Source organism: Magallana gigas, chromosome 5 (assembly GCF_963853765.1).
Source record: "Magallana gigas chromosome 5, xbMagGiga1.1, whole genome shotgun sequence".
NCBI classification, from domain to species: domain Eukaryota; kingdom Metazoa; phylum Mollusca; class Bivalvia; order Ostreida; family Ostreidae; genus Magallana; species Magallana gigas.
The window spans coordinates 15,522,979-15,537,692 of NC_088857.1; the positions used below are offsets into that span (position 1 = coordinate 15,522,979).

At 32.7% G+C, this 14,714-nt stretch overlaps 2 protein-coding genes across 3 annotated transcripts; both read right to left on the reverse strand.

Annotated features, from left to right (window-relative positions):
* On the reverse strand, nt 1-7,269 carry LOC105344962 (nitric oxide synthase-interacting protein). 2 transcript variants are annotated; one of them, XM_034472556.2, is made up of 10 exons: nt 7,213-7,269; nt 5,530-5,661; nt 4,408-4,460; nt 3,954-4,065; nt 3,696-3,789; nt 2,778-2,896; nt 2,324-2,440; nt 1,293-1,363; nt 880-985; nt 1-404 (listed from the first exon to the last, which is right to left on the reverse strand). In XM_034472556.2, exons 2-10 carry the CDS (start codon nt 5,650-5,652, stop codon nt 333-335), a joined length of 867 nt encoding a protein of 288 aa, XP_034328447.1. In that variant the 5' UTR covers nt 5,653-5,661; nt 7,213-7,269; the 3' UTR covers nt 1-332. The 2 variants fall into 2 exon arrangements, with proteins under 2 accessions (XP_034328447.1, XP_011451201.1); XM_011452899.4 differs by having other exon boundaries at nt 5,530-5,664.
* Nucleotides 7,270-11,684: 4,415 nt separating this feature from the next.
* LOC105344963 (uncharacterized) lies at nt 11,685-13,322 on the reverse strand. The gene is made up of 2 exons (XM_011452901.4): nt 12,607-13,322; nt 11,685-12,420 (listed from the first exon to the last, which is right to left on the reverse strand). The coding sequence occupies exons 1-2, from the start codon at nt 13,063-13,065 to the stop codon at nt 11,806-11,808; spliced, it is 1,074 nt and encodes a 357-aa protein (XP_011451203.3). The 5' UTR covers nt 13,066-13,322; the 3' UTR covers nt 11,685-11,805.
* Between the last annotated feature and the right edge of the window lie 1,392 nt (nt 13,323-14,714).

The following is a 14,714-nucleotide window of genomic DNA, read 5'->3' on the forward strand; positions in this document are numbered from 1 at the left end:
AAAAATGTACAGCTTTAATCATGACATGTTAAAAAACCAAGTTACACGTACATGGGTGAAACACAAAGATTTTTTGATCTGATCTTTTACAACAATGAATATTTGAATTCAATATCTGTGCCACAATTTAACTTTATTTTATCTGACTGTTTGATATCTTTACTAAAAACAGGATAAAAAACACTATCGTGAAAAGAGAGCAACAGAAAAGAAATAACTCTTCATGTGTATACACATCCAAAACAAACAAACAGAAGGGCTCTAGTCTTGTTTTCTGTCTTGACAAAATTGCTGGATGACATCACAGTTTCACTTTTGAGTTTCACACTAGTTTAAGCCATAATAGCTGCACCCTCTTTTTTCACCTCCAAGCGATTCCCTGATCCAGAAAAACCAGATGCTCCCTGAAAATAGGAAACAAATTCATGCATTCTTCATGTTGGACCTAGCTTGATATATCTGGTCTGTGTTAAGTTGGAAACATATACACTGTCCTCTAGTAATAGGAGATAACTCCTGTGGTTGTTTACATTTGATCATTATATGGTACGTGACTGAGTAACAATGACAATGGCAGAAATTTTCAGTTGAATACACAGGTACTAGTACTTCAAACAATTAGGAGGTCAGAGTCTTACATATTGCAGACAGAAAATTTTTTTAAAGGCAAGTTCAGCCTTATTTTTATTAAAATGCTTTAAGGAGGCCATAAAAGTTTCCACAAAATACTGATGTCAAAAAACTTCTGTCAAATTCCAAATCAATGAGATCATAATATTCTATAAATTTGCAATTGCAATTCTGAATTTTTAAAAATAAAAACTCAATGTAATTTCATGCATGTGGAGAGAAGGACAAACAATATTTTGTTAACTTTACCTTCAGTGGGATGATGTCAGATTCCTTCATAGGTTTGCTGTTTATTGGATCAAGCATGTCTTTCTTCAAAAGTTTTTCCACACAATCCAGGGTAACCACACTCCCTCTGTAATTAATTTTTAAATCATTCATTAAAAAAACCCACATATAAATGTATCTTTTAAAAGAGAGAGAGAGAGAGAGAGAGAGAGAGAGAGAGAGAGAGAGAGAGAGAGAGAGATGGAATCTGTATTGCTTTATAAATAATAACTTATGATTCATCAAATGAAAAGAGTTATAATTATATAGCATAATGATTGCTTAATTAATACTTTTTTCTCAGATTCAGTTTTATTTAAAACTTTGAGTGATATCATCATAGAAGCTGAGTTATTTTTTTCTTGTGACTAGCTATTTTCAAAAAGCTGCCTTACGATGTCTTCAACACTGCACAAGGTACTGAGTTTCCCAATACATCATTTGTTACAGCACAGACATATCTTGCCTTGAAAAAAAAGGATCAATATTTCATGCTCAAAATTGGAAATCATTAGATTATTCTAACATTAATAAAAATTATTTTCTTGGTTGGGTTTACAGGTGTCAGGATTGCGGGCATTGCAAGTTCCATAACTCACATAAAGCATTTATTGTTTCGATATGGTTACATCTTTCATTTATAAATCATTCCCACTGAAATCAAATAAAACAACTCTAAATAGAATAATACATGTATTCATTGACAGACATATTTATTAGGTAACCACTTAAGTCTAGTGCTAATGTGACAAATTAAAATGTTATGAAACTGGATTTTTCCATTTCCATTGGCCAACATAATATGGAAGCATGTAGGCATTTGCACCGACTTTTACGTGTGGGCTAAACTGACTAATATCAGTTTTTTATTAACACTTCCTTCATTGTATCAAAGGATTTTGTACCTGTTTCAGAAATCTGCCTACAATAGCTACATGCAAACGTAATAGAAACTTAAAAAATCACCAAAATTAAAGATCATGATTTTACATTCTCTCACATTTTAGAGAAACTTATTTTTTTGCCATATTGCAGGTTGTTGAACAATCAATCAAAATGCCATGGACCAGTATTTATAGTAGTTTTTTAAAATATAATACATGAATGATCAGTAAATATGACCTATGGTTTGCCTCCTAACTTGGTCATATCATGCAGCTAGCACTGGCTTATTGATTTCAGCTGGGTACATCGACCCCCATCAACTATCAACTTTCACATATCATATCATAAATTCATGAAATAATGAATTAACGGTTTTCAGCCGATATTGCCTCTGTTTCTGGAATTTCATACTTACATGTATTTATGTATTTATCTCAGAGCAACAAAAAAATGGATGTCTTTTTAAAATATAAGGTCTTTAATTGATACTCTAGTTTTGGAGGGACTCAGGGGATAAAAATGAGTATAACTGCAGTGTTACCTGTTTTGCTATTAATGAAGTCTTCTCATCCCTATCCTTTATAGGTGTAAAATGGACAGGAAAGAGGTCTTTGAGTTTGATTGGCTTCCCACTCATGGGGCATCTGACTTTTTCATCCTTGAAAGATTCACAAGATTAACTAGAGCAATGATTAAGGACTTTAAAAAAACTGTGTGTAATTTGAAACACTTTAAAAAAAAATCATTTTAAAAAATTGTTTGAAAATCATTTCTGAATCAATAACTGAATGACTTGTTTTTCACATTTAGCCAAAAAAGCACAATAATATCTTAATAACATTTTAAATCAGTTAAGAATTTTTGTTACAACTTTTTTTAAATTGCACTATAATAATAAAAATGTTTAGTATTTTAAAATCTACAAAAAATAAAAAAATGTTTAAAATTATCATTTTGTTTACACTATGTATGTATCAATAATAAATCAGCATTACTGGCTTATCCATTTTTGTGGCATTAGCTGCTGGTGTCATAGAGGGGACCCAGAAACTTGGTAAGTCTTTGTTTTTGCCTTCCTGCATGTTACTGACACTGGATGTTGATGGTCTGTCAGCTAAAAAGAGGAAAAAAATATACATCCTTAATTCATATCAAACTGACTTAGTCACCATAACAGGCCATTAGATCTACCCATACATCTGTGTATTGCTTATAGGTATCTATTAGATTGTTAGCGAAAAGAAAGGGATAGATCAATGCATGTGAAAAACATGTACAAGTACGACTAAAGGTAGAATGTTCTATCGTTAAAATGACATATGTCCTACGGACCCGATTTAACGATATAATTCATCCCACATACTCGCTTCATAGCAAATAAAAAAAATATCGCATTGTTTAACGCCGAAATTTTCATATGATTGGTCTCAAATACCTAGAATTTGCTCTTTCATAATCTCACTTTACCACAATAATTGTTTTTGCAACAAAATCACTGACACTTTTAATATCACATTTGAAAATTCGCTTTTTATGGTAGCCATCTTAATACATTGTAATAAAATCCAAGAGATTCTGAGTGCGATTTATGACAAAATGGCAGGCAAATTCAAACATGTTTATTAACAAAATGCCTTGGTATGGATATTTTGTGGACTTAACTACATGCATATGCATGTTCAAAATGATTTGTAATGTATAAAAATAAGTTTTTCCCCTGCAGATTATTTCAAACAGACTTAAATCGATGCAAAGCAGTGGCTGCTACATTGCAAGTATATTGGACAAATTCTGAGTGTAGCCTGGTCACAGTAAGATTATTCTTTCTACACTAAAGGAAGCATTTGGTAATTGATGTAAGGATGGGGCCATCCACTTCCTGGTGATTTCGATTAAGAACACATACAATGTACCTGTCTGTTTGGTGATAGGAGCTTGGGAATTAGCCTTCATAAATTCTTGTTTCTTTGATTCATTCTCAGCTTTTGCTAATTCTGCAAGTTCTTCCTATTCAAAAACCATTTTATTAAATTGTAAAATTTCTTTTCAATCAAGACAAACACTCAATCAGAAATGAAAATAAATGAATAATATTTTAGATATCCATTGTGAACTACATGCATGCATGATACATATTAGATTGCTTTTTGTTTGATATTACAAGATCTAACCTTTTCTCTGTTTTTTTGCTTTTCGTATTCTTTCTGTTTACGGGCTAGTTCTTTCTTCTGCTTAATAATGTATTCAAGAATTGCCTCTTTGTCAAACAAGTATCCATCTTGACTACAACAAAAAATCTAGTTCTTAAATGCATTTCAAATTTTCTTTCTCTATGACTAGTTACCCGAAACAGAGACATAAATAACATTTATGTCTCTGGCCGAAATTAACTCTACTGGGGTAATCTTCCAAGTTTCAAAACAAAAAAAAAAACATTAATAAACAAAATAAAACCAAAACAAAACAAACTCACTGCATTATATCAATCTAAACAATTAAAAGTTCTTTAAATGTTGTTATATCTTCCCTGAAATCATGAAGTAACATGTACCTCATTTTAATTAAAATTATTTGGTTTAAAAAGAAATGTCACAGACTGGCCGTTCAATTAAATGAGACACTTACGTTACAACTGGGTTTCTACAGGGTTGTAAAGTCAGGTTACAGCAGTCAAAATCCTATCAACATTAACAGATTCTTTTCTAATTTACCCAAAGATTCAACAAATTACATGTTCATGTAAAAGTATGAAATATATAAATTGCTAATGATAAAAATAACATTTCATAGTACAGTAACTTTGGTACTGCTCTTTTGCAGGGCAAATTAATTTAGTTTGGCAAAATTTATGTTGGTAGACAATTCAATAATAAAGTTAGAGTTAGACGTTTCACCACAATTCACCAAATTATGTCAATTTGCCCTGCAAAAGAGCAGTACCATAGTTATCATAGAGAGGTCTTTTAGTAAAGGACTATATATGATAAGGGCCTAAAATGGCCCCCTAAAATGAACATCATCATTTTACTATCATTCTTTGTTTTCTTAGTACAGATATGTATGCCATGTGTTTACATAATATTCATTTTGGTTCAAGTGCCCACAATTTAGAAATACGACATTGTAAAGACAACCTTTCCCGCCATTTGTGCATTTATAGCGTAAAACAGCTTGTTTTCAAGTAGTTTTTCCTTCGGAAAACATAGAGCGCATTCTTGAACAAATAAAATATTTTAATCAGAGATGTATCTAGCCAAGACTAATAAGTGACAAAAAAAATTTCCTTGTTCAAGCATGCGCTCTTTATTTCCCATTCATAAATAGATAAGAAAGATGTCAATTTTTGGCTGATTTTAATTGAATTATAGAAATGGCGTCACTTCTGACGTCATATACTGCCAGTGAGTGCAAATAAATCAAATAAATAGATGAAAAATATATTTTATATCAACTCTTCTAAAAAATTAGTTAACATTTTATAGTTCCCGAAACACTTAAAAAATGGCGAGTTATGGGGGCCAAATTTAACTCTTATCATATATAGTTCTTTAAGAAAATAAACATCAGAAATCCATTCTTAACAACATTATAACAAAATCCTATAAACAAATATATGTACTGTAAATGGTGATAATAAGATAACATAAACTTAATAAAATTACATTAAATCAATTTACTCAGAATACATTGTACTTTTCATCATTGTTTTTCAACGAAATTATATCACAGAGTAACAAGGTAACACACCTTTATTGAGTCTTTCCCAAGCCGAGACTTTTTCGATCCATATCCAGATTGATTTGTGTCTTTTTGACGTTCATGGTAGGAGTATACTGTTCCGGCAGTGCAATTTCTGGAGTGACGGGTCATTATAGATTTCTACTAAATAAAATTACACGTAAATATCAGTATGTTTTGTTTTTTTAAATGTTCGTCATAAAAAAACAAATTATGTGTAACCGGAACCAGTACGACAAGGGCAATAACTCTTGTGATCAAAGTATCTCTAAAGTCAAATACTGGCTCAGATAAAAATCAACCCAGGTAAGGGGATTCCTGAACTATGGTCAACACTTGTAATGAAAACACCAGTAAGATTTAACACAATTTATTAATGTTTATAGAGTTGATTTAAGTCAAGGATAGCAACAAGAATTTTATAATAATAGACAAAAATATGGAAATTAACAAACAGAAGTACTCAAAGGGAAAATTACTCTGAAAATATGTATAATCTGAATTTATAATGAACTGATATTACAATGGATACTTATTAATTTAATTAAATTCTACAATTAATAAAAAAATAAGAAAACACAAAAATGCCAAATAATTGCCAAAAATCAAAATATGTTCCTACTGGGCCACCATAGAATCTAAAAATAGATTTAATAATAACAGACGAGGAACGATGAATAAGGAACGAGCTACATCTCTATAAATATTAAATTTCTCCTCTATGACAAATAAATGTAAAAATGACTAAGATAATCCTCCTTATAAAAATAAGTTATCTACAACACCTTAAACCAGGACTGGGAAAGGGAAAACCTATCTAAACTTACACTCTAAACCTTAAGGAAAATCTGTATTATAAAAAAAAATGCTTTAAACCCTACAAAAATGAACTAAATCCTAACTCTACATAAATCATGCTTTAATATACTAAACCTAACTCTACTCTATTCATAGCTGTAAAACCAAGAGGTTTAAGTGCCAAGAATAGAAAGGGAGACTTACCATAAGGTAATCACTCCCCAACCCAAGTAAAGAAAACTGACCGAACACTCTCTTATATATACCTGTATTCTATTCACTAATTTTAACCAATGAAAACCAAAGAAACTAGAGTAACTTAGCCAATCAGAGAACAGGTAACTTTATAACTTAGGCAAAAGTGACAACATGGATACTATTTCCTGTAGAAGTGTAACTATAAATAGGATAATTTTTAACTTGTTCAAAATATGAGAGTAGAAAGAATTAAATGATCAACAGTAAGTATTTGAACCTTAGGAATGACAATAAACTGTTTAAACTGTAAAAACTTCAAGAAAAATGCAAACTGTATAATGAAAATAAACAAATTTGTTACATATGCAACACAATCCATGGATGCACATATACTGCTATATTAAACAAGACAGGAATGATTTGGGAGAAAAGCTGTACATAATTTGGGGCAGAAATTTATGAATTTAGATAAACAGTCATAGTGAGGGTAAAAGTAATTTCGTCTGTTCGTTTGTTTTCCAGTTCCTCTAAAGAAAAATGTTCACATGCCTCTGAACATTCTGAATAGGATATACAACTCTTGCGCCGTTTATTCTATTAAAAATCTGTAGCCTTAAGGTTATCTAAGTATTACTGCTTTGTTACCAAACCCTGTTCTTTTCACATATCATTCACAGATACAAAATCTGATCTTACAGTATTACAGTCTTTTATTTCTTCGTCGAAGCTTTTTCACACCGGAAATAATATACGATTTACAAAGAGTTAAATTGTTTATGGGCAACCTACAAAATTCCGAAAAAATAAATTTTATTAAACAACAAAACAAATCCTTTCCGACTCAATACGCGCGCAGATCCTGAATAATTTTTCCGGGGGGGGGGGGTTGTAGGTTTCGAGGGTAAGCATGGTAAGAGGGGCCGCTGGACCGATTTTCGATCACATTTTACTAATTTAACAAGTTTGAATTTTCTTTCGGCGTACTTTCGTCCCAGTCGACTACGTTGCGAAAGATATTTTCTAGTAACCTATTTTATTATGAAAATATGATATTTCACAAACATTTCTTAAAAACCCAGACCCTACATGTTCATGTAGTATATGTAATACAAGGGTCTGATTTTTTAAATGTATAAATTGGTTTATAAATATGCCAAAAAACGAATAATTTACTGAGAAAAGGGGTCAAGACTCGGGGTGTAGATACAGTATTTACTTGGGCATTGTTAGAGGCGGGTATGGAAGGAGGGGGGGGGGGGGGGGGGTCAGTCCTCATTATCATGTCCTCAAGCACCTGTGTGATGCCCTACGGAACATGAACGTAGCTTAGTCATGGTTATTAGATAGAATGTTCTATCGTTAAAATGTTTATATGTCTCATGGTATTTCGATATCTCCAGGGGGATGGAATGGTTTCAGGAATTGTCATTCCGATTATTTGCCCCTCTTCTCATCAGTACACTCGCGCCCGACGTGTTACATGTAGGAGAAGAGGGGTGCATGGATTCAGGGATGGATTTAATCAGACTGGGGAGCCATATACGGTACGTAAAATTACACAGAAAAATAGATAAATTTAAAACACCTATGTCACTGTCTCCATGAGCGTTGCCGCCCACTTGATCATTGATACCGGGTATCACCCCTACCGCTGCTATTCTGTACACCATAAAAAACGTTTAAAGTCATTGCCTTTGTACATTTACTAAGCTTATTGCATGGTCGAAAAGGGACACATCTGGAAAACTATGCCAGAAAAATGATACTTATGTTTTGAGTACCCTGGGTAAAATTTGATACATGTATTTAGCTTATATTTTTTTTTTGCTCAAATAAACGGGAAAATATTTTTCTTTCTATTATATCTAATGTTAAAATACGTGTATAATTGAAATTAATCTAAGAATGCTTTGCATTTTATTTCACTTTACTTACTAATATTACATGTATCTCAATTTTTGTCATTGAAATTCGAGTATGCTAATTTAAGTAAATGCACTTGTAAAATTTATCCAAATGATTGGCAATCCCATCTTTGCTAGCCAAGGGTTTTCGGTCCACTTTGCTCCCCATAAACACTCCCCGAAAAAACAGTCTAGTTTATTAAAAATACAGAGATAAGATTAATCTTATAAAGACATTTGCGATACAAAGTATCAAAAAATTAAAAAGTTTTAACGTCATCTGATGAAGGGGATGATTTTTTACTTTTTCGGTTGCCCAAGAGTTACAGTTATTTAGTGAATTATTGTATCCCTTTATTTTGAAATGTTATCACACTAAACCTCTAATCATAAATTAAGGAAAGAAGGAAGGGTTTTTGAAAATTGGATTAATACAGTTTATACATATAAGTTGACCAACGTTCTCACACAGAATTACCAGAAATCAAAGCACTAATGGAGATCTTGAAAGAAGAAATTAGAACAATTTTAACAAGACCTTGGACTTTCAGTAGGACGTGGCTAATTCATGCGTCAAAACAAGTTGAAAATGACGCGATTTTGCGCAAAATATGCACCGATTGCGTAGTCTTGGCTGAAAAGGCAGACAAATCTTGTTGATTTCAAAGAGCCAGGGCTGAGTGGCCAGCAGTCGCATTCCTGTTGGACACAACTACCCAAAGTCCAAGCTCTTGTTAAAATGGTTCTATTATATATGCATGTACATTTGCACCCTCCCTGGGTCTCACCATCAGTCCTTGGATCATGATTTTTTTTAAACAAATCAGAAATTATACAACTGCCCGATTTTTTTCCATATCGTTGATCAGAGTGCTCTTTATAATTGAAGAGATTGTTACTTAATTCAAAACATTCAAATTATATGATTTTTATTTAATAGCTTAATTGACTGAATATTTAATACCAATATCAGACTCGTATAAAAATAAAAATAAAAAGACATAATTTTGTTTCTTGAATTTGTCCTATATGTACATTTACCAATTTTTAAATCTACAGTTAAAAGGTATTACCTAATAAATTACGGTAATTAGTAATTAACTTTAGCTTAAAAATCACAGTAGTAATTTACAATTTTTATTTTTATTTTTAGAAACTTTTCTCTTGAATCCTCGGTTCATTCATAATAATAGTGAAGCATGTAATTTTTTAGAAAAAATTATTATTCTCTTATAAAACTGAGTAAATACTAATTAGGGATAGTCCAAACATATTACGTGGCATAATTATCTGGCACAATTAAATCTTCTTTTCCAAGTCGTTGAAAGTACCACAGTATTGGATTGTGTTAACTTAACGTTTCATAACGTGTGCAAATAAAGGGGTTGGATACGGAGTGTAAGGTTACAAACACTGTGTCGGATAATTATGCCAGTGCCAGGGTGGCACCCGTCTAAGCTGCATGTACATGTATCGTAAAAATTATAAAATGCCATATTATAGATCACTGAGTTTATAACCACCTTTGTTATCAACGTTAAAAAAAAATTCATACAGGAAAAAAAAAACTTCTCCCATGGGAAAACAAATTTCCTACAGGATATTTGGAATTTCCTACCGAAATAAAAGAATTTCCTGTAAACAATAAATATCGATGGGATTTAACGAAACTCCATTAGGATTTAAAATCCGATAGATATTCTAATTCACTATAGGATAACTACAAGTCTGAAACAAATTTCTGCTGGAAATACTTTTCTCTTAAATGAAATTTACTTCCTATATAGGATATTTTTTTTTTAGAAAATCCTATTGAATTTTCTATATTTTCTCTAAGAAAATTATTTCTCCTATGGGAATTATTATTTTCCTATAGGATATAAATGTTTAAAGGTAAATATCTCACCTGTCAGCCAGAGACACTAAAATCAGAAGTTGTTATATACTCTCAAGATCATTTGGTATATTACATGTATAAGGATTTTTACGAAACTGCATCTTAAACGGGCGTAAAAATGCCATCTTGCCCCTGGTTCTGGTAGCCGAATTAATCTACGGGAAACTTGGGATGACGGACCCGAATTTCCCGTAAAGCTGCATGCTGGCTACAGTTCTGCAACTAGGATATCCTGATAGTTTATCATCAATCGGCCACTTAAACTTTTACCGCAGTAGTTTTGGAATGAAAACTGAGCAGCAGTTGTGTCATTGGAAAAAACATGTATCATTAAAATTTCATAGTTTCCAAGCATCATTTTTTAAAAACTTAATCATAATGGAGATCGTGTGTGCATTTATATTGAAGCACCTAGTGTACATGCATGTTCAAGTAAATCTACTCAAAATACATGTGGTAGAAATGCATTTATAAACGATTGGAGAAAAATTTGATTTGATTTATAATTGGTAATAAGCATATATGTGTAAACAATTTTACTAATATTTCACAGGGGACAAGAAGTACAGTCCTTTTCACGCGTTTAGTGTCCATGAGCCAACTTTTAAGATGACAACAATTGCATGGTAATTAACTAACAATAATTACGAATCCGAATTTACTCTTAGGTACAGTGCATGTGTATGAAGAATATGTTGCAATTAGTTAATGTAAATAGAATGATCGACATACTTATTGATGAAGAAGACTGGAGAGTCAAAAGGCGTTCAGAGCACGAATAAACTTTATTTTTCATTCTGAGCTTGATATCTTCCACGCGATATAAATTCACTAACATCCGTTAAGGACATTGTTAATGACTATGTCATGCATGTATATCTTTCAAAGTAACATATAATTTGACTTTGACATTGAATACATTTCATGCGCGGATCGAATATATTAACAGTCATTGCGTTGTGCCTTGATTTCTCTTTCTCAAAAATGAATTTATTTATTTATTTATTGTAATTTAACAACGCATTTGGTTAAACGAAACAGAGTAATTACATTCTGTTTATTAGTGTAAAAACCACGCTGACAAATTATTTGTCTGCTTAATTATCTGGTGACCTCTCGCAAAGAAACTCAACAATGTCAGCTATTCTCTGGGGATCTCACCTCATGATCTGGTCATTAGCACACACAAAAAGAAACCTACGCCTTCTACCTTATAAATTAACACGATCTTCACGACCCCAATATCACGCAGTGTACAACATCCGCTCCTTTTACAAACAAAACTAAGAAGAGAGAAGACAACACAAGAACATTACAATCATTTCGAAAAAAAACCCCCAATAAATTCAAATCAACTTTAAAAAAAGAAGAGTTGATAAATTGTATTAGATAAGTAGACTAATTGTAATTCAATAAATGAGTTAAAAGATACTATGAACTAGTTATTGTCAATTATAGAAAAAGTACTTGGGTAGGACACGTAAATTTTTATCCAAACAGATGAAGCGTCATATCTGAATCATCCCTAGTAATGAGAACTGTTCGTTTCCCGTTCCCGACATGGAACCCCTTGTATCCGAACCGAAGACACCCGGAAGATGCGTACCAATCGCAAGTTCCGGTGATGTTCCCCGGAAGTGAGTAATAAAACCCCTCAGCAGTGGTGCTCGGAGGCAGATTCTCCAAAATATCGACGCTTTTCTTCCTGTCCATGTATGGTTTGTTCTCGTCCACGCTAGCCACTACTATATTTCTCCCATGGAATCGGAACAATGTAAATCCCCCACAGGTGCTCATCCAGTGCTTGTCTGGACCGTCTATCGGGTCATATACCACCGCGAACCAGTGTCGCCATGGATACTTGTTTTGGAGATGGTTATACATCAGGTGGACAAAAGAATAATGATCTAGGCCACGTTTGGTTTCGGCCATCTGAATGACGTCAGCTTCTGCTTGTTCCCGCCACTTGGATTTCACAACTTGGTCAATCTGCGTGATGTGATTCGTTACTTGTTTGATTTTTTGTCCCCAGTCGTGTTTCATATATTTGTAACTCTCGGAATAGTTCTTAACGATAAGATACGACATCTCGACATTGACTCCCTGTAACAATAATTTGAGTACACTCATCATAAAAAGCTGCATCGCTTGTCTGTTATATTGAGTTAAAGGAAGAGCGATGTCAAACATACTTTGGTAAAATATGCTATTTTCACTCATAACGGAGTGAAACAATTTTTTAGCACTGTTTTGAAAATCCGACTCGTAATTCAGAATGAACAGTCTCACTTGTTCGGAAAAAGCGTCAGCCGGAACGCTGTGTAGAATTTCCAGTTCCTGGGCCGCCACGCGGATCTTCTGTTCCGTGTTCCCTAGTTGCATTTGGATACGATGTTCTTCCATTTTGTGTATCAAGTTCTCCAATTTCACAGATAAACCCTTAAATTCACGATCAACTTCAATCATAAGGTTCTTTAACAGTCTCGAGTCCAAAGAATTTGCGGATTTCTCGCCTCCCGACATTTTTTCTGCTCTCAAGCTAAGTAGAGCTGGAGCAATCATTTCTGTAAATTTCTCAGCGAAATTGCCAACGTTATTTATTTTGTCCACAAACGAACCATTACCGTTGTCTAGCGCCTTGGCGGTGTTTAAAATATCCGTGACATTTTTAATCAAAGCGTTTTCATTAGCAGTTTTTCCGATCAGCAAACACAAAATCAAAATAAGTGCATCCCTGGTCATATCCATAGTATAGACTACTTTATTTTACAGCGAAATGTGGTTTTGACGTGGATTCAGAACGTATATAAAAAGTGACACATAAATAATTTGACAAGGCTCGAGTCGGCAATTTTAAGAACAATTAAAAAAAAAAACTTACATCAAATATTACATTAACATACTACACCACGTTAACAAATGTTTTGTCATCTACAGGGGCGAAAACAAACCTCAGGCGGTCAAAACGAGACGTTGAATTAACATTTCAATTAAGAATTTAGAAGATTTGATACATTACTAACTGTAATCTCGTTTCCTCAAATTGCGAAGTGTTTCTCAGTGTGCCTCATGAGATCCTACTGTAAGAAAAATTCTCTATGTCTTGTTAATTCAAGCATGTGTTATATAAGTAGCTACTGGTCATTAACACACTTCTTCCTGTTTAAAAACAGCCGAGAAATAGATATTTTATTGCTCTTGTAGTTTGCTTGTCAAAAATGCAAAATTTATTATTTGATGGTATTATGAAATTCTATTGATTATACAATATACATGTACTTAAAACAATACTTTTTTTTAAAGAGAAAAGGTGTTTTTATCGTTCACGCAGACAGAGCCATTCTAATTTAAAAACGCACGTTGTTACAAGAATGCAGCACATATGAGTAATATATTGCTATTTTTTAAACACATAGTGTAATTCATTTTTAAATAGACTCGTATTTCGTAGACTCGTATTTCGTGGGGGGAAATATATTAAATATGAACCAAGAAAAATTATACAATTTTGAAAAATTAGTTTATGAGGAAGCGTGACTTAAGGTGAAAAAAGCTTCTGTCATAAAACTAACACAATCTATTTTCATGAGAAGGATTTCATGACTTTGTACATGCACGTCCGTTATATCTTCATGTATTTCGAAGACTATGTGGAAGTTGCTGCATTGTTTTTTATCAAAATCTTTTTATACTTTAGAGCGATCGGCCGCATTGTCAACACCTTCTTTAAGAATGTGAACTATAACTGTTTATAATATAGTTGTTCTTTTTTTTAAGTTTCTTCAATAGTTTTAGTAGTAGCGCTAGATTTTGTTTTCTTAAAAGTTGTTTTTACCCATGTTATTTATTTCTTTTGTCCTGAAGAAGGGACTGGTTGTCCCAAAAATTTGACAATATCAATTGTTCGTGTCGTTAGCTGTGTATATATATATATATATATATATATATATATATATATATATATATATATATATATATATATATATATATATATATATATATATATATATATTAATATTATATATATATATACACACACACACACACACACACACACACACACACACACACACACACACACACACACACACACACACACACAAACCTACTCACCTAAAACGTTATTACATGTAATCTCATTTACTGTAATAAAATGTTTTAGATAGAGAAAAATATTGCCAATTATATCGCAGTGATAATTTATAAATAATTCATTACTTAAGTCAAGAGCTTTTTCTGCTTTGACTAGGGAAGCCTCTATCTGAATCATCGCCGATTATATTACTAACTCTATTGTCGTTCAATGTTGTCACGTCAAGTCTCGAACGTCGCACGAGAGCGCCGTCCTCCGCGTGAAGTCTAAAATGGAGGCTTTCATTTCCTTGAGAGCGGCATGC

Coding starts and splice junctions, on each gene's coding strand:
- LOC105344962 (XM_034472556.2), bottom strand. CDS start 5,652: ATGACCCGTCACTCCAGAAATTGCACTGCCGGAACAGTATACTCCTAC. Junction 4,066..4,407: donor TGTAGAAACCCAGTTGTAAC/GTAAGTGTCTCA, acceptor TTTTTGTTGTAG/TCAAGATGGATACTTGTTTG. Junction 3,790..3,953: donor AGCAAAAAAACAGAGAAAAG/GTTAGATCTTGT, acceptor GTTTTTGAATAG/GAAGAACTTGCAGAATTAGC.
- LOC105344963 (XM_011452901.4), bottom strand. CDS start 13,065: ATGGATATGACCAGGGATGCACTTATTTTGATTTTGTGTTTGCTGATC. Junction 12,421..12,606: donor CTGACGCTTTTTCCGAACAA/GTGAGACTGTTC, acceptor TTATTGTTACAG/GGAGTCAATGTCGAGATGTC.